At 46.9% G+C, this 24690-nt stretch overlaps 1 protein-coding gene across 1 annotated transcript in view; it reads left to right on the top strand.

The window, feature by feature from the left end:
• dqx1 (DEAQ box RNA-dependent ATPase 1) overlaps window positions 1-24690 on the top strand; it is a 159882-nt gene that overhangs the window by 113884 nt on the left and 21308 nt on the right. The window contains exons 6-8 of the mRNA XM_085975679.1: window positions 1819-1918; window positions 10937-11092; window positions 15251-15442. Of these exons, the coding sequence (XP_085831805.1) occupies window positions 1819-1918; window positions 10937-11092; window positions 15251-15442 (448 nt within the window). The remainder of the gene's footprint in view (window positions 1-1818; window positions 1919-10936; window positions 11093-15250; window positions 15443-24690) is intronic.

Below are 24690 nucleotides of genomic sequence, written 5' to 3'. Positions count from 1 at the left end.
ATATCCGCGCCATCACTAAGACCGCCTATATCCACCTCCGGTAACATCTCCCGACTCCACCCCTGCCTCAGCTCATCTGCTGCTGAAATCCTCATCCATGCCTTTGTTACCTCTAGACTTGACTATTCCAGTGCACTCCGGATCAGCCTCTCATCTTCCACCCTCCATAAACTTAAGCTCTTCCAAAACTCTGCTGCCCGTACCCTAACTCACACCAAGTCCTGTTCACCCATCACCCAGTGCTCGAGGACCTACATTGGCTCCCGGTTGAGCGACGCCTCGACTTTAAAGCTCTCATCCTTATTTTCAAATCCCTCCATGGTCTCACCCCTCCCTATCTCTTTAACTTCCTACAGCCCTCCGAGATCTCTGCGCTCCTCCAATTCTGGCCTCTTGCGCATCCCCGATTTTAATCGCTCCACCTTTGCCGGCCGTGCCTTCAACTGTTTAGGACCTAAACTCTGGAATTCCCTCCCTAAACCTCTCCGCCTCTCTGCCCCTCTTTCCTCCTTTAAGACTCTCCTTAAAACCTACCTCTTTGACCAAGCTTTTTGATTTTCTGCCCTTGTATCACCTTATGTGGCTCGGTGTCAAATTTTGTTTGATAATCGCTCCTGTGAAGCGCCTTGGGGCGTTTTACTACGTTAAAGGCGCTATATAAATGCAAGCTGTTATTGTTGCCGCCAACAAGCTATTTGACCACAGATTACGCCCAAGGCGAGTCTAATCGTATCCTTGCCAAATGTTCACGTGTAGTTCCTAAAGGAGTTGTTGAATTGCAGTTCAGGCAGTACCCTGGACTCGTTCTATCCTCCCTAACCCAGGGGCAAACTGTAGCATCCGTAGAGTTGCCGTGCTAACTCTGAACAGCTCAGTGAATCAAACCTAGAATCTCCCTGGTCTATGTGGTTCAGCTGCTCACTCGATAAACTCAGAGATTGAATTGCACAGCGTTTGTTTCTGATGGGCCATTCAGTGAATCAGTTAAGTACAGATGTTCTTGCCTCATCACCAGTCTATTAATAATAATAATTCAACTTTATTGTCATTGTACAATGCACAAGTACATGAACAACGAAATGTGATCTTGCAAGCTCCCATGAGTCCAGTACAAATAACATTAACATTAAACGTAAATAGCACCGTCCTGGGAGAAGCAAAGCCGCTGCGTCTGTGCGCGCCGCCATTCCATTTCCACCATTCCTCCTGTCCGACAATCTTCAGCCCAACGCCCGGGCCTGCTCACCAGCCGTCCCTGGGGCTCCTTCCGTGACCTTCTCACCAACCGCCCCTCCTCAGGGCTCCTTCCGTGACCTTCTGCACCTGGTCTTCCCTGATGGTCACCCCTCGAGGTACTAACCAGGCCTGGCTCTGCTTAGCTTCCAATCCTTGCCAGTGACCCTGTTCCTAGTCCCAGGAACAGGGCTGTGTAGAAAAATCATTGGCCCCTTTTAATGGAACCCAACCCAACCAGATTCACTTACCTGTGGTGTTGATAACCAGGGTAAGATCGTGATGCTTTTGGGTGATTGCTTGCTAAGTAAGTGCTGACACAGCCTCTTATAATTGTAGACCATGTTAAATTCCTGATCGTGTAGATCAATAAAAAATACTGCCTCTTTAAATGTCCATTGCTCGTCAAGCTCTATTAACTTTATATCTGAAGTGCATGTTTTGCTGGATTTATTTAATTTCTTTCCCCTCGAATTAACAGCCTAAACCTGTCCAAATGAGGTCTTGAGAGATGTATCCAGTATGTAAAGTTTTAATTCTTAGGCTGTATTTACTATATGTTTTTTTCAATTCTCTCTTCCCCAGGTATACAATCCTCGCATTAGGGCTGATTCTCAGGTCGTTCAGCCAATTAGCAAGAGTCAGGCTGAACTGAGGTGGCAGAGATTAGGCCACACCTGCCCAGGTAAGAATAAATCCCGACCGAGTAAAATGCCAAAGATTAGTTTAAGGAAATGTGTGCGGAAGATCCACCAGCTATTCTGCACTTGGCACTGTTGCAGTTCTTTGGGCTGTGCAAGTCAGTCAACAACCAGTGGAAATTATATGCAGCTCCATAACTGTAAAAAGGTATATTTTCAGGTTGGTAAAATTCACATACGAACACCAAATGTGTTGATACAGATTCCTCTGGGTGTTGTTTTTAGGAAAGCTCTGACAAAATGAAGCATTTTTGTCTGATTATGTATGGAATTCTTGGCAATCGCAGCAGTCGTTATGATTGATACACATGCCAGTCTGATAGACTGTAGGCAATGGCCCAGAAATTCGGGTCGGGGGCTTCCCGCGGGTGCAAGCCTCCGACCTGCACTTACCTAGCTGTGGGCCCGCGTGGGATTCCGATTCTGGGCCTCCTCCAACTGCCGGTGCGCAGTGCTTGCGTATCCCAGGGGCGCAGTTAGTTCAAAGCGTCCCCTGGGATCACGTGGGCCATGGAGAGCCAATGGTAGCAGGGAATGCCCATTCATAAAATTGACAGGAAGAGCTGTCAAAACCATAAATACTATAAGCCCCAAAACATCACTAAAACTTCAAATAAATTTTTAAAAACCATCACATTTTAAAAATAACTATAAATTATATAAAATAACTTTTAAACAATCATTTACATTTTTGAAAAATTAATTACATTTTCTAACGGGGCTAAAAATAAACTTACCTTTCTTTAAAGTATTTAAAAATAATAAACCTGTGAAAAAATGTTTTAATTTTAATTAATTCACCACTTACCTTGTTAAAAGCAGGCCTTGCGCCTGCTTTTTACATGTGTAACTCCTGGAGACTTACCCTCCCGGAGAAACCTGGAACAAAAAACGTAAGTTCAATGCGCACGCGCTGCCTCTCCGGCGCACGTGTTTCACCTCTGAACCCCTTCTTCCAAGGGAACGGAAGTTCCGGTTTCCCGCACATGCGCAGTGCATGCACGAAACCGGCACTTTCGTTGGGCCTACGGGTGAGTACTCGTGGGGACCCGAATTTCTGGGCCATTGTTCCCTTTAATTTTTTTTTGTGGCGGAGGGAGGGGGCCACGCAGCCCATTCAAATTTTTTCCAATTTAAAAACCGGTGAGCCAGCTGCGTGGAAGCTGCAGAGCGCTGTGCGGCAGCGCAGCTTACAGAGAACATTGACTGTAGGCCATTAGTATTTGCCTGTAGGTTGTTCCTGTGCAGCGGGAGGGGGTTTAATGCGCTAATGTCTGTAAGGTGCGAAGCTTACTAACACTACTGTATCTAACAGCTGGCTTAAAAGCTGCATGGATAAGTGTTAATTTCCTCCAATCCCGGGGTGTTCAAAGTGAAAATAGGACACAGAGGGATGTAGTGCAAGTGTCTTAAGCTTCACCATTGGAAAACAAACCCTTAAATGAGCTCCTATTAGACTGATTTTTTTGACATAGTCCACTTGGCAAGCGGTTGTAAATTTACTCTATAGGTGCTGTGGTGTTGGGCTGGTTTTGGGGAGAGGGCAAATCTGCCTCCCGTTTAATTTTCCACCTGGCACCATACGCTGCTCAGAAGCAGAGCCACTGACTCCGGTGACGATGGTGGGTCTGCAGTGCCACCAGAACTGGGATGACAGGAATGACGTATGAGGAGAGATTGGGTCGATTAGGCTTATATTCGCTAGAGTTTAGAAGAATGAGAGGGGATCTCATTGAAACTTATGAAATTCTAACAGGACTAGACAGACTAGATGCAAGAAGGATGTTCCCGATGGCGGGGGAGTCCAGAACCAGGGGTCACAGTCTAAGGATAAGGGGTAAGCCATTTAGGACAGAGCTGAGCAGGAATTACTTCACCCAGAGAGTGGTGAACCTATGGAATTCTCTACCACAAAAGGCAGTTGAGGCCAATTCATTAAATATATTCAAGAAGGAGTTAGATATATTTCTTAAAGCTAAAGGGATCAAGGGATATGGGGAGAAAGCAGGGACAGGGTACTGAGTTTGGATGATCAGCCATAATCTCATTAAATGGCGGAACAGGCTCGAGGGGCCGAATGGCCTACTCCTGCTCCTATCTTCTATGTTTAAACCAGGCCCATTTATATTTTCAAGCGCTGGCAAAAACACAAGAGCCAACCTGCTTTGCCATCAGCTGCATTTTAACAACATTCTAGCATCTCATTTCTGTTTCTCAAGAATTTTTAGCTTAACTTTCAAAAATCCCAGGGTTTCCACCATCGGTGTTTTGAACCGACGAGACCACTTCAGCTGGTGGGACCTGGGCGTGTGGGGCCCAGTACATTTTTCACTCAACAATTTTTCTGGTCGGGTTTTAGAAAATGAAAGAAGGCACCTGCCGACGTTCACATGCACATGCAAACTTCATGTAGATGGGTTGCTTTGCAATATGTGATGTGTGAAACCCATCGAGGATGTCCGTATACCAAGCTCTCAGTTGTATGTTGCAGTTTAATGTATGTTGTGCTGAAGTATGCTTTAAATGCTGTGTAGATTGTGAAAGGACGAGCAGTAAAGAAGGATATACTTGCCTTAGAGGGGGTGCAATGTAGGTTTACCAGACTGATTCCTGGGATGAGGAGAGATTGAGTAGACTAGGCCTATATTCACTAGAGTTTCGAAGAATGAGAGGTGATCTCATTGAAACATATAAAATTCTTAAGGTGCTTGTCAGGGTAGATGCAGGGAGGATGTTTCCCCTGGCTGAAGAATCTAGAACCAGGGGTCACAGTCTTAGATTAAGGGGTCGGCCATCTAGGACTGAGATGAGGAGAAATATCTTCACTCAGAGGGTGGTGAATCTTTGGAATTCTCTACCCCAGAGGGCTGTGGAGGCTCAGTCATTGAGTATATTCAAGACAGAAATCGCTAATTTTTTGGATTTTAAGGGAATCAAGAGATATGGAGATAGTGGGAAGGTGGAGTTGAGGTAGAAGATCAGCCATAATCTTATTGAATGGCGGAGCAGGCTCGAAGGTCTGAATTGCCTACTCCTGCACTTATTTCTTATGTTCTTATGTAAATATAGATTACTTTCCAGGTTCCCTAAAGTATTCTGGTCTCTCCCACGTCTTTTCCTGGATGCTGCAGGTACAGTACACAAAGGTGAGCCTGGCCACCATTTGGCATGATGCACTGCCATCTTATGGGGAGCTGTCGAGAAGGGCAAACCACCTCCTGGAGCGTGGCACATGTCCACAGCCATCAAACAAGGGGCCAGGCGCTCTGATTGTTTCCTTCCTCTGCCTTGGGTTTGCCCTCCCTTGCTTCTTACCTGCCAAATCTTTATCCTGATACGGCTTTTGGAAAGGCTGGCAAATACTCCAAAACAATTGCAGCCCACATATCCTTTAACATTTTCATGGCAGTCCTTTAAGAATTACTGGGTTACGAGATGTTCCTGCTACTTATTAAGCATTCTCTCAGCACCTGGGCCAGTGTGTGTATGGCAATAACCAAGGACAACTCTCTGCTACTTGTGGCATTGTGACAGGACCCCGCAATCAACCTTATAGTGTTTTTTCTTTCCCTCTCTCTGGTCCTCTTTAGAGCCTATAGTTGTAAAATTGTACTTTCACTTGTGACATGACTTGCGGTTAAGTATAGCATGCTTGGGAGGAGCAGGTGGCTTTGGATCTATGGTTCCCAAAGCTTTCCAACACTCGGGTTTCCCTCGCCTCACGTCTTAGGAATGTTGTAGATTAATTGATAGAGATTGATTGCTACGATTAGTCAACAACTCCATTATCGTTGTCTCATGCAACCACCAGGAATTTTAAAAATTCATTCACTGTATGTGGGCGTTGCTGGCAAGGCCAGCATTTATTGCTCATCCCTAATTGCCCTTAACTGAGTGGCTTGCCAGGCCATTTCAGAGGGCTGTTCAAGAGTCAACCACATTGCTGTGGGTCTTGAGTCACGTGTAGGCCAGACCAGATAAGGACAACAGATGGGTTTTATACAACAATCCGGTTGTTACGTGGCCACCATCACTGATTCTAGCTCTTTATTCCAGAATTTTTTAATGAACTGAATTTAAATTCCCCAGCTCCCGTGGTGGGATTTGAACTCACGGTCTCCATATTATTAGTCCAGGCCTCTGGATTACTAGTAACATGACCACAGTGTTACCGTTCCCTTAGCAGAAGGTGAACTAGATGGAAAAGCAAAATACTGCGGATGCTGGAAATCTGAAATAAAAACAGAAAATGCTGGAAATACTCAGCAGGTTGGGCACCATCTGTGGAGAGAGAGAGAGAGAGAAACCGAGTGAACGTTCCAGGTGGCTGACCCTTCGTCCGAACTAGATGGACCTTGGTCTTTCTTTATCTCGCAATTCCCATGACGCTATGTGCAGTGAGTGCTGGAGTTGCCTCCCATCACATTCTCGCAGTCCAGTGAGAGAAGGCAGAAAGGGTCGATTGGGCTTATACTCGCTGGAGTTTAGAAGAATGAGAGGGGATCTCATTGAAACTTATAAAATTCTGACAGGACTGGACAGACTAGATGCAGGAAGGCTGTTCCTGATGGTCGGGGAGTCCAGAACCAGGGGTCACAGTCTAAGGATAAGGGGTAAGCCATTTAGGACAGAAATGAGGAGGAATTTCTTCACCCAGAGAGTGGTGAACCTGTGGAATTCTCTACCACAGAAGGCAGTGGAGGCCAAGTCATTAAATATATTCAAGAAGGAGTTGCATATATTTCTTAAGGCTAAAGGGATCAAGGGGTATGGGGAGAAAGCAGGGACCGGGTACTGAATTTGGATGATCAGCCATGATCTCATTGAATGGCGGAGCAGGCTCGAGGGGCCGAATGGCCTACTCCTGCTCCTATCTTCTATGTTTCTAAGAGAAACCTTGAGCTTAAGCTCCCAACCCCGAGGCAGGAAGGCTGCGTATTAGAAATCGAGGGAAGGCCTCTGTTCACCACAGACATTGCCAGGCATTCGTGCCTCTGATTAGCCAATGTCGGATACTTCTGCGATGATGCTTGCAAGTATGAAATGATTGTTAAAAAAGTTTGAAAGACTCTGGAGAAAAATACTTCTGCTTCCACTTCTTATCATGTTCCCACAAATAAAGCAGTTTTGATGATGGTGGTTAGCGTATATGTTTTATCATTAAAATATCCTGATTTTTTTTTTAAACAAGGTTAAAGAAGCTGGTCTGCTTTGTGGTCTGACTCCAGTCATACTAATATACCTGGAAAGAGAAGTGAAGTTATGCGGCAGCCAGGCTTGCAGTAAAATTTACATGTGATCGATGAATAATTAAATTGGTTTATAACCTTGTGGGTTTTTTTTTTGCTCTTTAAGACATCTTTGACTCAAAGCTCATCATTTAGAAAACTGCTTTTTGTTGTCGCTGTGCGTTACTCAATAACAGCTTCAATTTGCCCATCACTTATTAAGAGAGGTGGGTCGGAGCTCTTTACCGGCCGGTGGATCGTGAGAGAATACCAAGTCCGGAAGGGGAAAGGGAAGAGAGTCAAGAGGGCGTGCAGTAGCATCGTGGTTATGGTAGTGGACTAGCAACCCAGAAGTTCATGAGTTCAAATCACGATATGTTGTGGAACTGAATTCAATAAATTTGGTCATTTTTGGCCGAGCACCAGGGGAAAAAAAAAAGTCTGTGACTATAAAAACTGCCAGATTGTCATAAACACCCAACTAATATCCTTCAGTGAAGGGGACCTGCCACCAATGTTCCCTCTAATTTTTTTGGTGGGGGGGGGTGCGCGCACAGCCCCTTAAAGGGGCCAGTCAAAAATCCACGCATGCACAGTTTTTGCATTTAAAAGCCGGCTCACTGGCTGCACGGGACCTCCAGAGCGCTGCGTGGCCACGGAGCTTAATGGGAACATTGCCTGCCACCTATAATCAGTCTGCCCTGCATGTGAGTGCAGTCCCACACTATATAGTTGACTCTACGCGCCCTGAAGTGGTCCAGCAAGTCAGGGCAACTAGGCATAGGCAACAAATGCAGCCCGCATCCTGAGAACACTTTTTCTTTTAAAAAGAAAACACTTTCAAAAAGAAGGGTCTTAAGGAGGTTTTTTTTTGAAGTCAGGGAAGTGACGAGGTCGAGATGCTGTTGGAATTTCAGAGTACAAGGAAGCCATAGTGGCTGCAGGAGTGACCGCCAATAAGTAGCCTCGTGTTGGGAGGTGCGGAGCGTTTGGGCAGAAACATCAGGAAGTGGTGAGCCGTGGAATGATCTGAAGATGGCGGTCGCGGCAGGCACGATCCCGGTCCAAGATCTGGGCTCCCTGGCACACGCATTCAGACTAGGGAGGGAATTCTATTGGGGGGTAGCTCCCGCAGAAACAATTATAGAGCCCTAATCAAATAGAACTACTTAATAGAACTTTCTGTTTTCTAGTTTTAGTTTTAATAAGTTTGCGCACAGATCAACGGCAGATAAAATTTAATTCGGACAAATGCAAAGTACTGTCCATAGGATAGAAAAATAAGAAGCACACATGCTCCATGAATGAAGTAGAATGAGAATTTGGAATCATAGACTCAATTCTAAACTCTAAAAGGGTACAATCCTAAAGTGGGTGCATGAACAGAGAGACCTGGGGGTGTATGTGCACAAATTGTTGAAGGTGGCAGGGCAGGTTGAGAAAGCAGTTAAAAAAGCTTACGGGATCCTGGGCTTTATAAATAGAGATATAGAGTACAAAGGCAAGTTATGATGAACCTTTATAAAACACTGGTTCAGCCTCAACTGGAGTATTGTGTCCAATTCTGGGCACCGCACTTTAGGAAGGATGTGAAGGCTTTAGAGAGGGTGCAGAAAAGATTTACGAGAATGGTTCCTGGGATGAAGAATTATAGTTCAGTGGATAGACTGGAGAAGCTGGGGTTGTTCTCCTTAGAGCAGAGAAGATTTGATAGAGGTGTTCAAAATCAGGAGGGGTCTAGACAGAGTAGATAGAGAGAAACTGTTCCCATTGGCGGAAGGGTCGAGAACCAGAGGACACAGATTTAAGGTGACTGGCAGAAGATCCAAAGGCGACATGAGAAATAACTTTCTTACTCAGCAAATGGTTAGGATCTGGAACGCACTGCCTGAAAGGGTGGGTGGAGGCAGACTTAATCGTGGCTTTCAAAAGGGAATTGGATAAGTACCCGAAGGAAAAAAGATTGCAGGGCTACAGGGAAAGGGCGGGGGAGTGGGACTAGCTGAATTGCTCTTGCAGAGAGCTGGCACGGGCTCTACGGGCCGAATGGCCTCCTACTGTGCTGTTCTCATTCTGTGAACATGACTACGCAATGTAGAGCAGCAGTCAACAAAGCCAATTGCACGTTGAACTACAGAGCCAAAAAGTCCATTTCAGGTTGCCAAGACGTTGAAGCTAGTGCAGAGAAGAACCACGAGGCTGACCCTTGTGGTCAAGAGTCTGAATTACAAGGAAACTCGACAGAGATTTGGGCTTTTCAGCCTGGACATGGGCATTGGAGAGGTGATCTTAACAGAGATACACAAGATGGACTTCCCGGGAGAGCTGTGGAGGCAAAAACCTTGGATGCATTTAAGAAACAATGTGATGTGAAAGCTTGTGAGCAACCCACAGTGGCAGAATTGAAATTTAAAAAAATAATAATTTCAGATTTCCAGCATCCGCAGTATCTTGCTTTTGTAGTAGCACAATTGAAATTGGGAACCCACCTTTTCAAGGGCAATTAGGGAAGGGTAATAGTAATCGAAGGCACAAACCTGGATCCCATCACTCTGTGCTGCACTGTGTTGCAACATTTATGAGTGGCCTTGAAGCAAGATATTGATTGGGGTTCAGCACAAAGGTAGCCTGCTGAATAGATAATCTACCTTTCCACCCACTAGATGCTGCTAATATTTACGTGGTGCAGTGATGTCACCTGTTTCCTGGTGGTCAGTTCTGCAGCAGCAAGAGAAGGGAACAACAACAACAGCTTGCATTTGTATAGTGCCTTTAACATAGTAAAACGTCCCAAGGCGCTGCACCCGAGTATTTTAAGACAAAAAATTTGACACCGATCCACATAAGGATAAATTAGGGCAGGTCAAAGAAGTAGATTTTAAGGAGCGTCTTAAAAGAGGAAAGAGGTAGCGAGGCAGAGAGATTTAGGCAGGGAATTCCAGAGCTTAGGGCCCAGGCAACAGAAGGCACGGTCACCAATGGTTGTGCGATTGTAATCAGGGATGGTCAAGAGGGCAGAATTAGAGGAGCGCAGATATCTCAGAGGGTGGTGGGGCTGAAGGAGATTACAGAGATAGGGAGGGGCGAGGCCATGGAAGGATTTGAAAACCAGGATGAGAATTTTGAAATCGAGGCGTTGCTTAACCGGGAGCCAATGTAGGTCAGCGAGCACAGGGGGTGATGGGCGAACGGGACTTGGTGCGAGTTAGGACACGGGCAGCTGAGTTTTGGATGACCTCAAGTTTACGTAGGGTGGAATGTGGGAGGCCAGCCAGGGGTACGTTGGAATAGTCAAGTCTAGAGGTAACAAAGGCATGGATGAGGGTTTCAGCAGCGGATGAGCTGAGGCAGGGGCAGAGATGGTCGATGTTACGGCGGTGGAAGTAGGTGATCTTTGTTATGCTGCGGATATGTGGTCGGAAGCTCATTTCAGTGTCAAATATGACACCAGGGTTGCGAACAGTGTGGTTCAGCCTCAGACAGATGTTAGGGAGAGGGATGGAGTCAGTGGCTAGGGAACGGAGTGTGTGGCGGGGACCAAAAACGATGGCTTCGGTCTTCCCAATATTTAATTGGAGAAAATCTTTGCTCATCCAGAACTGTATGTCGGACAAGCAGTCTGACAATTTAGAGACGGTGGAGGGGTCGAGAGAAGAGGTGGTGAGGTAGAGCTGAGTGTCGTCAGCGTACATGTGGAAACTGACGCTGTGTTTTCGGAAGACGAAACCGGTCTTTTAAGAGTATTGTTTAACATTGCGTGCTTTCCTTTTCCAGGGAAGTGCTTCCGCTTGTACTCCGAAGCATTCCACAACGCGATGCTGGAGGTTCCACCACCCCGAGTATCTGAAACAAACCTCAGTCACCTGGTGCTTCTGCTGAAGAGGCTGGATATTGCAGATATGGGACAGTGTGACTTCCTGGATAGGCCAGGTAAGGGCAACACAGCATTTGGTATGATGTGCATGCTGGCGTAGACTACAGTCATGGGTGAACAAATATCCAGTTGTATTAAAAACTAAGTACAGGTAATCATTGAAATATACGTGTTAATTTTGAGATGCATATTACTACTCAGTCCTCAGTCACTTTCTGTAAGGTTTTGTTTGAAAAGCTGTGTCACTGTAACTAATTACATTGATACCTTTGCAGTGAAACTTTTTAATAGAGTGAAACACCTCTACATCCACGAAGGAAAAAATCTTAATAAGTATCCTCCACATTGTAAAATGTAGTCCAGCTTCATTGGTCTGTGAAAACCATGGCCAGTATTTTCCGATCGGAGGCTTCCTGCGTGCGGAGGCCTCCGACCTGGAAAAAATCTGCGCCCTTACCTGAGGGCTCCCGAGGTCCGGCCATTTCCGCTCCTGGGCCTCTCCACGACAAAATGCGCAGAGGCCCAGGTATCCCAGGGGCGCAGGCGGTTCGCAAGCGTCCCTGAGATCACGTGGGCCATGGGGAGCCAATGGGAGAAAGGAATCGCTCAGCTTAGACCCGTCAAAAGTATGAATGGAGATCATTCCAAAAACACATCAAAACATTAAATACATTTGTTTTTAAATCACATTTTTAAAATGAGTTAAAATTACATTAAATTAAATATTTTAAACAAAAATTTAATTTTTGGAAAAAAAAATTAAAGTTTTTTACGGGGCTAAAAATAAATTTACCTTTTTTTGGAAAGTATTTTTAAGTTATAAATGAGTGGGGGAAAATTTTTTTTTACTTTTTTTAAACTCATGCTTTTACCAGGCGTAAGATTTTTAAGTGATTTCAGTGGGCGGAGGTTCTCCAGAAAGCGGAACTCTCCGCCCGCAGAGGCCCTTCTCCAGGGCAGGCGTGCGATCTGTCAAGAGGATTCTTGACAGATCGAAAATGCCGGTTTTCAGCGCATGCACTTTGCGTGCCTGAAACCGGCATTTGCGTGGTCACTACTGGAAAATACGGGCCCATGTTCTTAGCATATATATTGAAATGCCATCATGATGTTGCAGATAAACATATTGGGGGAAAAATTTGTCTTCGCCAGCAAAGCTGCCGGTGTCCCCGGCAACTACAGTTAATAGCCGCTGGAAATGGTCATAATGCTAACCGAGTGATACTGGTCTGGGGGGTGCATGGAGATAGGTGGCGCAGCGCTCATCTTCCGTGCAACTCCGTCCTGATGGTTTTGCTGGAGGGATCCGGGACGACGTTCCCGTCCGGGTCCGGCGTTGCAGCTTCCCACAGCCTCTGTGCGCAAAGCTGTGGAGCACGCAGGGAATTGTGGGTAATGAAGAGGTCTGAGAATTAAAGGGGCCACGCACACTGAAGCAATACAAAATAAAATGCAGTGAATCAATACATTTTTCAGTCCTTTCTGCCTTTTAAGAAATGTTGAATATTTAAAAGAAGTTCCAAATGTGAATATTCAGCTGTTAAAGCTGAATTACCTTCCTAACCTCAACAAATGGGAAAACTGCCTCCGCACTAACACAAATGGCTCAGCAAGCCAGGGAAGGGCCACCGAAGGTCTGACACGCAGCACTCCAGCTTTGTGCAGGGGGTCAACACTGCAAGATCAGCCCGCTACCCACAGGGGGGCAGGAGACCCTCCAGAAAGAACAATGTGGGAGCGCATCATTAAGGCCGTCACTGCCAGGATGCAAAATGCAGTTATCCTCGTACGTTATCCTCCTTCTGGCCTGCACCTCTTGTTTTCCTGCCCTCCCATCAGCACAACTCCACCCTTGTGCCTTCCTCTTTTCACACACCCAGGAAATGCAGCCTGCCCAGCCACTGGGTCAACAAGTTGAGGCAGCCTGCCCAGCCAGTGGGACCGCAAGCAGATGATTCTTCCCAGATATCCCAGCCACAAAGGGGCTGTCTGGGATGCATTCTTCCGTCTGATTGCTCCTCTTCAGCTTCCTCCACTTCTGCATCTTCCTCTTCCCTCTGCAAGCAGATGCTGTAAATGTAAAATGAACAGCATAAAATGCTGGAAATACTCAGTTGGTCAGGCAGCGTGTCGATCTGAGACGTCAACTCTGTTTTTCTCTCCACGGATGTTGCGTGACCTGCTGAGTATTCGCAGCATGTTCTGTCTTCCCAAAGATCTTCATTTACCATCCGAGCCCTTGCAAGCGTCCAGCAGCACTCCCTACACACTTAAAAAAAAATTCACATCTATTGCAGCAAGCCACCGCTTCAATAAAATCAACAACAAAAAACAGTCCAAACTCTTAAATTCAACCTTACCTGAATGATGTCTGTGTCCCTTTAAGAGCTGCAGACATCGCCACTGTCAGCCTGCTTGCTGCTTCGGACCCAGCGCTAGGGCTGAAGTTCGTGTTGATGACGTTAAGTCGGCGTTGCACGCCGATTGACGTCACCACGCCGCCACTTTTTTTCCAGGGCGCTGCCAGTTACTGGCAGCGCAAACGGGGAAGGCAATATGGTGGCCACCGCAGGACCCGCAACCAGCTGGTGAAAGAGCAGCTTCAGCTATTTGATCGCCATTTCATGGCGCTACGGAGAGACGCTCAACACCTGAATTTCTAGCCCATAGTCACCTAATCTCACATCATATAAAACCATAGTACCAGTTTGCTTTAACCGAACGCTATAGTAGTCCCAAAATGTTTTACCCCTGCAGGATCTAAGGTCTGGACAACTGGGAATGATGTTGAGGCCGTGGAACGGGTACAAAGAAAGAAAGACTTGCATTTCTATAGCACCTTTCACAACCACCGGACGTCCCAAAGCGCTTCACAGCCAATGAAGTATTTTTTGAAGTATAGTCACTGTTGTAATGTAGGAAACGCGGCAGCCAATTTGCGCACAGCAATCTCCAACAAACAGCAATGTGATAATGACCAGATAATTTTTTTTTAGTGATGTTGATTGAGGGATAAATATTGGCCAGAACACCGGGGGTAACTCCACTGTTCTTCGAAATAGTACCATGGGATTTTTTAACGTCCACCTGAGAGGGCAGACGGCGCCTCAGTTTAACGTCTCATCTGAAAGACGGCACCTCCGACAGTGCAGCGCTCCCTCAGCCCTGCACTGGGAGTGTCAGCCTAGACTTTTGTGCTCAAGTCTCTGGAGTGGGACTTGAAACCACAACCGTCCAAAATCTGAAAGGGATTTACTAAGATGATCCCAGGGATGAGAGGCTTTAGTTGTGAGAGGTGATTAGAGAAACTGGGGCTCTTTTCACTGGAACAGATAAGGTTAAGATTTGTAATTCAGGATTATGAAGGTGTTTTGGTAAGATAAGTAGGGGAGCATTAAATCCACTGGTCAGTGAGTTGGTAACTAAAGGACATCAATTTAAGTTGAGGCCAACTTATTAAATATATTCAAGAAGGAGTTAGATATATTTATTAAGGCTAAAGGGATCAAGGGATATGGGGAGAAGGCAGGGACAGGGTACTGAATTTGGATGATCAGCCATGATCTCATTAAATGGCGGAGCAGGCTCGAGGGGCCGAATGGCCTACTCCTGCTCCTATCTTCTATGTTTCTATGTAAGATTGTCCGTAAAAGAGCAAAGAGACAGATTAGAAGAGTTTTTTAAGACACAAGGTTGTTAGAACGTGGAATAAGTTGGTGGTTGCAGAATCTATAATAGCTTTAAAAAGGGAAGTTGTTAAATATTTGGAAAAAATAAATAAAAGGCTATTGGGAAAAGGCAAGGAAATGGGACTAACTGGTTGGACCCATCAGGCCTCCCTTCTGTGCTGTATATTTCTGATACTGTAAAAAATGCAAATCATTTGTAGAACAAAGGCAATAAGATCTTACGACCAGGCGCAGAAGTACAATTCTTTAAAGTCTCCCCTCAAGCGTTCCTTCTGTGTTATTAGTGAGTAACGATACAATGTGGAGCCCAACAAGTCACTGTTTCAGCTGGCTGGCTACACTGTGCATTAATTTCTGGGAAAGGTCTGATTTATGTGTTTGCCTCACACTGCGGGTATAACTGCACTCTCAGCAGGCACCGGCTTTAGTTTTTGTGAGAAGTGATTACCTCTGCTTGACTCCTGGAATAATACAAAAAAAACACACCTGCACAGCGGTAATGTCTTTCTTTTTTACTTTCCTCAGCCCCAGAGGCGCTGATGCAGGCACTAGAGGACCTGGACTATTTGGCTGCTCTGGATGACGACGGGAACCTGTCGGAAGTTGGAATTATTATGTCTGAATTCCCCCTGGATCCGCAGCTTGCCAAAGCTCTTCTTGCATCCTGTGAATTTGACTGTGTGAATGAGATGCTAACAATTGCTGCGATGGTAATAGGTGAGAATAATTTGTTTCTAAAATTTAACACAAAAAAAATGTTCTGCCTTTCTCCAATTTTGCCTCGCCCTATTTTCCTCCAGAGCATTCCCGGTGACAATTGTAATCATAGAATGGTTACAGCACAGAAGGGGGCCATTCGGCCCGTCGAGCCCGTGCTGGCTCTCTGCACATAATAAATCTACACATAACTCAATGGGGGATGCTGTTTCCATAACAGGTGGCGTGTATTTAATATTTTTAAGGCATTTAAATGTGTACTGCGATACGTATTTTATTTTAGCTGGATCAACAATGATCCCCACCAGTCTTCCACTCCTGCCATTGCCCCCCCCCCCCCCCCCACACACAACACCCACTTCTGCCTCCTCACATCACTAATTCAATCTTTCTGTGAACATTTAAATTCATTTACTCTCAAAAGCTCACGTGTGGACAGATTCGTGTGTGTGTGTATCTGAAACTATGGGGGTGATTTTGACAATGGGGAGCTTTTGGAGGCGGGACTCCCACTTGTCGGGTTTCAGTCCCGCCTCCATCAACTTCTGGCCAACCCACGCTATTTTCCCTCGATTGATCTTGTTAAGCCTGCCCAGCGGGCTTAGCAGGCTAATTAAGGGGAAGCCGGTTACAGAGACTGTCAGCGTATGACGTTTCATCTGTCAAAAATTTTTGACAGATGGATTGTCATCATTTGACAGCTCTGTGAAGCTGTCAAACACTGACAATTCTCTGTAGTTTGATAAGGTCTTGAATTCAAGACCTCATCAAACCTCTTTTGCAGAAATGAGATGGTTGTTGCATTGGAGAATGCAGCGGCCATCTGTCATCTCTGCCGCGGAGGTGAGAGACTCTCCGCATCCCCACCGACTGAAGCCTGCAGGAAGAAACAAAGGTAAGTACACTTTTACTAACACTTTGCACTTACCTCAGATACTCACCTCTCCACACTTGCACCCATCACTTACCTCCACAGCACACTTTTGCACTCCCCACCCACCCCACCCCCCCCGCCCCCCCAGCCCCTGCAGACCCACTACGCGCCTCGGTGACCCTGGCGGGGTTCGGAGCCTTCGGGAAGCCCGCACTTGTGTGGGCAAAATGGTGATGAGCCTATTTTCTGCCTGTTAACAGGCAGATAGTTGGCACTAATCCCCTTCCCGCCTCCAAGGAGACGGGACCCGGTGCGGGACGGCTACCCGACTCCTGGCAAGATGGCACGGAGGCGGGGTGGGCACCCGCCCCCAAATTCTGCCATTTTCCCGGCGGTCCCACCTCCATACCCGCCTCCCCAGGGCTGGCAAATTCGCGCCCAACGTTCCTAAGCTTTCAGGTGGAGGCCATGTGCCTCTCTCTACTCAGATGAATGACTACTGCTTGAGACAACCTGCTGAATGCCATCTGGCCAGATCGTTGAAGCGATTTCTCTCTTTGCCCTCAGCTTCCGCCATTTGAAATAATATCTTTTTGTGTGTAGAATGAGTTAAACAGTCTTTGTCCTAGTCCTTTAAGGTGGAAGTGGGAAAATGGTTTTTCATTGAAGTGTTTAAGGAACAACTTGCTTGTATAGTGCCTTTAATGAAGAAAGATGCTTTACAAAGCGGGAGAAAAAAATAGATGGAAGGAATAAAGGGAATAGACAAGTCATCGTGCAGGAGTTGGGAACTTTGGTCAAAACATTTCTTAAGGTGGTAAGAGAAGTGGCACAAGGGTTTATGAATGGAATTCCACAGAGTAGGGCCTTGGCAACTGGCTCTACCACTGAAGATGGAACGGAGAGGCTGATGAACAAAAGAACAGAGTCGAAATGGTGCACTAGGGGATGTAAGTTGGAGAGATTGGTTAGGCTGAGGACAAGGATTTTAAATTCAGTGCTACGGTGGGCAAGGAGCCAATCGGTGTAGGGATGGGAGTGACTGACGAACAGGACAGGTTAGGGGCAGTTGAGTATTGATCAAGTTGGAGTTTATGGAAGATGCAAAGCCCGCAAGGTGGACAAATTGAGTCCAGAGGCGACAAAAGTGTGGGTAAGGGTTTCAGCGGCAGTGAAGTGAAGCAGGGGTAAAGAAAGAAAGAAAGACTTGTATTTATGTAGACCTCAGGGTGTCCCAAAGCGCTCTACAGCTGATGAAGAACTTTTGCGGTGTAGTCACTGTTGTAATGTAGGAAACGTGGGCAGCCAATTTGCGCACAGCAAGCTCCCACAAACAGCAGTGCGATAATGACCAGATAATTTGTTTTTTGTGATGGAGGCAGGCAGTGTTGTGGAAGCTAAAGTAAGCAGCCTTGATGGTGGACAACAAGTGGGCTTTGAAGTTCAGTTCTGGGTTGAGCAGGGCACCAAGGTTCCACACAGTCTAGTGCACCCTGAGCAGATGTTTGGAGAGGGGATACAGTCAGTGGCAAGGGAGCAGAATGGAGGGCAAAAATTATGACTTTGGCTTTACCAGTGTTCAGTTGGAAAAAATTTGGTACAGGTAATTTGACATTACGGGTGGTGTCGTCGAATTACAGTATGCAGACGACGCTTGCGTCTGCGCACACTCTGAGGTCAAACACCAAACCATCGTCCAACACCTTCATCGAAGCGTACGAAAGCATGGGCCTTACACTAAACATCCGTAAGACAAAGGTCTTCTACCAACCTGCCCCCGCCACACAGTACTGCCCCCCGATTATCAAAATCCACGACAAGGTCTTGGACAACGTGGACCACTTTCCATACCTCGGGAGCCTACTGTCAACAAGGGCAGACGTCGGTGACGAAGTCCAACACCGCCTTCAATGTGCAAGTGCAGCCTTCGGTCGCCTGAGGAGAGAGTGTTTGAAGACCAGGACCTCAAACCCGGCACTAAGCTCATGGTCTACAGAGCAGTAGTGATACCCGCACTGCTGTATGCCTCAGAGACATGGACCATGTACAGCAGGCACCTCAAAACACTGGAGAGGTACCACCAACGCTGCCTCTGCAAGATCCTGCAAATCCATTGGCAGGATAGGCGCACCAATGTCAGTGTCCTCGCTCAGGCCAACATCCCCAGCATCGAAGCTTTGACCACGCTCGATCAGCTCCGATGGACGGGTCACATCATCCGCATGCCCGATACGAGACTCCCAAAACAAGCGCTCTACTCGGAGCTCCGACACGGCAAGAGAGCCCCAGGTGGGCAGAGGAAACGCTTCAAGGACACCCTCAAAGCCTCCTTGAAAAAGTGTAACATCCCCACCGACACCTGGAAATCCCTGGCCCAAGACCGCACAAAGTGAAGGAGAAACATCCGAGAAGGCGCCGAATACCTCGAGTCTCTTCGCCGGGAGCAAGCGGAAGCCAAGCGCAGGCAGCGCAAGGAGCGCACGTCAACCCAAGCACCCCCCCACCCGTCCGCCCCTTCAACCACCGTCTGCCCCACCTGTGACAGAGACTGTAGGTCCCGCATTGGACTCATCAGTCACCTGAGAACTCATTTTTAATGTGGAAGCAAGTCATCCTCGGTTCCGAGGGACTGCCTAAGAAGAAGAGAGGTTGCGGGTTGAAGGAAGTGGTAGGGAGAGAGCGTGCATTTATCGGCACGTCCTTTCTACTCCGACAAATATGCTCTCTGGTTGATTGAACATTGCACAGTTTAAAATGATTGAAGAGGCATCCGTCTGACGTGGAGGAGTACAGCTTTTGCATGATTTATTTTTAAAATGACCCTGAATCCCTGCATTCCTATGCTGGGCTCTTTGCTGGTACTGAGCATTTCTGTCCTCCCACCTGACAACATGCCTCTAATGCTAGGTGACTTGGTGAATGGAAGTCAATCTCCAGTTTTGTTCCTTTTTTTACCCCCCTTTTCTCCCAAAAGCAGTGCAGCAACACAGCTAACAGCAGCCCCCAGCGCCTCGGCAAAATAGCAAATTATTCCAAACATTTTTTTCAGTGAAGAGTTCTTTCCTAGTTTGTTGTAAATTTTACTTTTCATTAAATCGCATTTATGTTCTCTCTGGCCCTATTTTCTTGAAAAATTAAAGTGCAGGGTCAGGACGTCCCCAGGGCAGGTTGAAAAGAATAAATGAAGTGAGACGAATCGGGTTGTAGTGATTTAAGTGGCGGCAAGATTGGGTTTCAAAAGCTTGTCGGAGAAAGGAGAGACTGCAGTAGGTAGGAGATTCCACAGTTTTGAGATCTTGAGAAAGAAGTGCCCTGTAGTTTGAGTCGAAGGCTGCAATAAGCCTTGAAAAGTAATTGTGTGCCATGTGTTTGAAGCTGAGGCTGGAATTTGACCGGCGCTCAGAGGGCGGGTTTGGAGGCGGGTCCGCTGTCAAAATCACAAAGATTGACAGCAGGCCAGTATCCCGCTGCAAACCCGCCTCCTTGTCAGTTTCCCAAGTGTCGGGTCTGTCATCCCTGAACAGACCCGACGCCAAGCAGCGGGTCAGCCAATTTAGATAGTTTAAAGCTTATCAAAAGCTAGTTAAGAACCATTTTCCCATGTACTTAGCATTTTACCAGGTTTTTATCGAGGTTCCCAGAGAGCGGGTATCATGTTAGGTAAATAGGTTGGATGTTGTGTCAGCATGGAATGATTTACTAACCCGACAGCTGCAAATGTTCTATGATAGCTCCCATTTCATAGGTCTTCACTTTCCAACGTTAGAAGTTGTTGCTTACTGCATTTGGAAAACAGATTGAGCTTTATGCAGATAGCAAGTGTTTGGCGCAAACTCTCTATCCAGTGTCACCTCATTGGAACAACCTCTTTCACCACTGACAGATCACTTCTGTCATCTCAACCTCACTTGCCATCTATTACATCAGCATCAGTGCCCTTGAAAAAATCTCACCTTGCTCCTCAGAATCCCAACACGATCAGCCCCAACACCAGCATCACCGGGCACACCAGCAGCACCAACATCCACACCAACCTTCTCCGCAATCAACTGATGCTGCACTGGACACAGGGCATCATCACCCGTGCACATTGCTGCCTGGGACGCCAGCAATGGCCTCACCATGGCCAGATTTACTTTACTTAACACTACACCCTGGCCGCCACGTGATGCACCAGGTTGGCACCACCCCACACCAACACCATAAAGCATCCCTACAATGTCCAAGCCATTCCTTTCACACACATCACCATTGGGGGAGGGGTGGAAACGTTATGTCTCACCATTCACTGGAACTCACTAAGACACTTCCAAAGGTGCACACAAATCTGTCCAAGAAGACAAGTGTTGAAAATAAAGATTTCAATGTTTCACGGCACATTAACAGAAACACGGACATTGGCTAAAGCACACAAGTGCCTACCCTTCTGTGTTGTTAGTTTGAATGATTGGACAAGAATGAGGGTGAGGGTGAGGATGAGTGTGAGGGATGACTAGTGAGATGGGGAAGTGATAACGTAGATAGAGAGGGATGGGTGGAGGTGTAAGGTAAGTTGGTGTGAGTAAAGATGTGCAGGAGTAGGGTAGGGAAGGCAGAGTGATGGGGATTTGACGAGTGGCACAGCAGGATGAGGTTGAGTGTGGCTTTGCAGTAACGTTTCGTGATTTACTGAGATCATTGAAAGGTTTGCGCCACTGCAGCCTGGTCCTCCTGACCACATTCCTACTTGTGTCCTCCTGTGCAATGTGCAACCAGGCTGCATTGGTCTCCTGGGGAGGTGCCTTCTGCCCATGTAAGAAGTCACACAACACCAGGTTATAGTCCAACAGCTTTATTTGAAATCACAAGCTTTCGGAGCGCTGCTCCTTCTTCAGGTGAAGTGGAGAAATGCATAAAGACACAGCTTATATAGTCAGAGAATCATGTCAGATGTTTACAGGTATGGACCCACGGCGAAGAATCACTGAAAAGACTACACGATAACATCAACAAGTTCCATCCCACCATCAAACTCACCATGGACTACTCCTCAGAATCGGTCTCATTCCTGGACACACGAATCTCCATCAAAGACGGACACCTCAGCACTTCACTCTACCGCAAGCCCACGGACAACCTCACGATGCTTCACTTCTCCAGCTTCCACCCTAACCACGTTAAAGAAGCCATCCCCTATGGACAAGCCCTGCGAATACACAGGATCTGCTCAGACGAGGAGGAATGCGATGGACACCTACAGACACTGAAAGCCGCCCTTGTAAGAACGGGATATGACGCTCGACTCGTCGATCGACAGTTCCGACGGGCCACAGCGAAAAATCGCATAGACCTCCTCAGAAGACAAACACGGGACACAACCAACAGAGTACTCTTCGTCGTCCAGTACTTCCCCGGAGCGGAGAAACTACGCCATGTTCTTCGCAGCCTTCAACATGTCATCGATGACGACGAACACCTCGCTAAGGCCATCCCCACACCTCCACTACTCGCTTTCAAACAGCCGCCTAACCTCAAACAGACCATCGTTCGCAGCAAATTACCCAGCTTTCAGGAGAACAGCGACCACGACACCACACAACCCTGCCACAGCAACCTCTGCAAGACATGCCAGATCATCAACACAGATACCATCATCACACGTGAGGACACCACCCACCAGGTACATGGTACATACTCATGTGACTCGGCCAACGTTGTCTACCTCATACGTTGCAGGAAAGGATGCCCCGGAGCATGGTACATCGGCGAGACCATGCAGACACTGCGACAACGGATGAACGGACACCGCGCAACAATCACCAGGCAGGAGTGTTCCCTCCCAGTCGAGGAACACTTCAGCAGTCAAGGACATTCAGCCTCCGATCTTCGGGTAAGCATTCTCCAAGGTGGCCTTCGAGACACGCGACAACGCAAAATTGTCGAGCAGAAACTGATAGCCAAGTTCCGCACTCATGAGGACGGCCTCAACCGAGATCTTGGGTTCATGTCACGCTACATGTAACCCCACCTGATGCAGGGTCATCCAGACTCGAGTCGACATTGGCTTGTTCTCTCTACACAGATGCGGCCGGACCTGCTGTGATTTCCAGCCAAAAAAAATGTTTTTTGTCTTTTTTTGTTTTTCATACAGACCCCAGCATCTGCAATATTTGACCCCTTGTGACCCCACCTCATTGTTCTTTGATGTAATGTTTCCCTGACTGACCTGTTTGGACACCATTCACACTTTTGACTGCTGTGATTATCTCTCTGCCGAGGTGTGATAAATGGCAGTTGGAAAGGTTACCTGTAAACATCTGACATGATTCTCTGACTATATAAGCTGTGTCTTTATGCATTTCTCCACTTCACCTGAAGAAGGAGCAGCGCTCCGAAAGCTTGTGATTTCAAATAAAGCTGTTGGACTATAACCTGGTGTTGTGTGACTTCTTACATTTGTCCACCCCAGTCCAACTCCGGCATCTCCACACCATCTTCTGCCCATGAGAAGGGAAGAGAACCTCCCTGCTTGCTGTGACTCTCTCCATAAGCATATGGAGGGAGTAATGTGAGAGCCTGGGTGCAGCCGTGCACCTCTGTGCAGTGCTTGTCAGTGTTTGCAGCACCTCTGCTGTAGAACGCTGAAAGCACATATGTCAAAATGAATGTGGACATGGTCCCTTTAAGGAAACCGGCTGATGACACGTCATCAAATGACCCGCTTCCTATTAATTGGCCGGGAACCTCGCAGGACGGGCTTAACAAGCCCCATCAGCGGCAATTCATGTTGGAGGCCGGGATCGAGACAGATGCAGGGTCCCCACACACCACGGACGACGCCCACCATGGACCCACCGAGGTTGGAAAAATCCAGCCCTGAGTGTGTTGAGGAAAGTTCATGGGAGCACTGACCATAATAACGGAGATGTAATGGGGAACGATAGTTGTGGTTAATGGGCATTCCTGTATTGGGTGAACTGGTTAGTAATGGGATGATTTTAAACTTTCTTCGATTTGAAGTGCAATATTTTTGCATATTGCTATGATCGTTCTAAGGTGGGTCGGAAAATGAGAAGGGTGTCGCTCTTTGTGGTATTGTGTGTGTCAGTGTGTATGTGTGCAAATGCCTTTTACGGACTGAGGAAATAGCAGTGTCTATGAGTTGCACACGTGACCTCCAAGCTGCAGGAGGCCAGGAGGGGAGATCGTAAATATTGAACTTCTAAAAAAACCTTTCCTCTTCAGTGTTTCTCCTTTTTGCAGGAAACAAGGTCAATGTAAGCAACCTTTGCTACCAATACCACAGTATTTTTTACAATGTAAAATAAAATTAGCCCAGAAATTCCGACTGGGCTGTGGTGTGGCCAGAAGTGAGGCTAGGTGGGAATTCTTGCCCAGTGATTAACCCTGGGGACCGGGTCATATGCATAAAAGGTTCAGGCCCTCATGTCATTTTTACAGCATTTCCTGGACCTCGGTCCTAACTTCCTGGACATCAGCCATGGTTCAGTGGGTAGCACTCTCGCCTTTGAGTCAGAAAGTTGCGGGTTCAAGTCCCACTCCAGAGACTTGAGCACAAAAGTCTCGGCTGACACGCCAGTGCAGTACCGAGGGAGCCCTGCACTGTCAAGAGGTGCCATTGGATGAGATGTTAAACCGAGACCCCATCTGCTCTCTCGGGTGGACGTAAAAGATCCCGCGGCACTATTTCGACGAAGAGCAGGGGAGTTATCCCCGGTGTCCTGGCCAATATTTATCATTTATCCCTCAATTAACATCACTTTTTTTTAAAAAACACAGATGATCTGGTCATTATCACATTGCCGTTTGTGGGAGCTTGCTGTGTGAAAATTGACTGCTGCACTTCCTACATTGCAGCAGTGATTACACGTCAAAAAAAAGTACTCCATTGGCTGTAAAGCGCTTTGGGACGTCCTGAGGTCGGGAAAGGCACTATATAAATACAAGTCTTTCTTTTCTAAGACATGGCCAGAATTACAGGCGAGGAGTGTGGGGGGTCAGGGAGTGTGTGGCCGAAGAGGAAAATTTGAGTCATGAGTCCCTATGTGCTCCTCAGTCAAGTTGCCACATTTCTTAATAATCAATCTCTCTCAGATCAATAGTCATTGGGAAATGGCTATTTGGCCCCATTTGGGTTCCTCTTCTTACTGTGATATCATGATAGAGGGGGTTAGCCACAATCAAGATTTTTCCACTTGGGTAGAAAGGGCCAGATACTCGGTGGAAATGGATTCTGCACCAATTTCCTTCCTCTTTGCGCCCGCCCCCGATTGTGAGATTTATGTGCCAAAAAGGAAACAGAATTTCCAAGCTATTTGTTTCAGATACCCACTTCGTGGCTATTCAGTATTGCACCAGCTTTTCAGGCTAGACT

Source organism: Somniosus microcephalus, chromosome 2 (assembly GCF_052327205.1).
Source record: "Somniosus microcephalus isolate GS21.2 chromosome 2, FLI_Smic_1.0, whole genome shotgun sequence".
Taxonomy (NCBI): Eukaryota; Metazoa; Chordata; class Chondrichthyes; order Squaliformes; family Somniosidae; genus Somniosus; species Somniosus microcephalus.
Note: the sequence above shows the minus strand (reverse complement) of the source record. Positions and strands in the feature narration are given on the sequence as shown.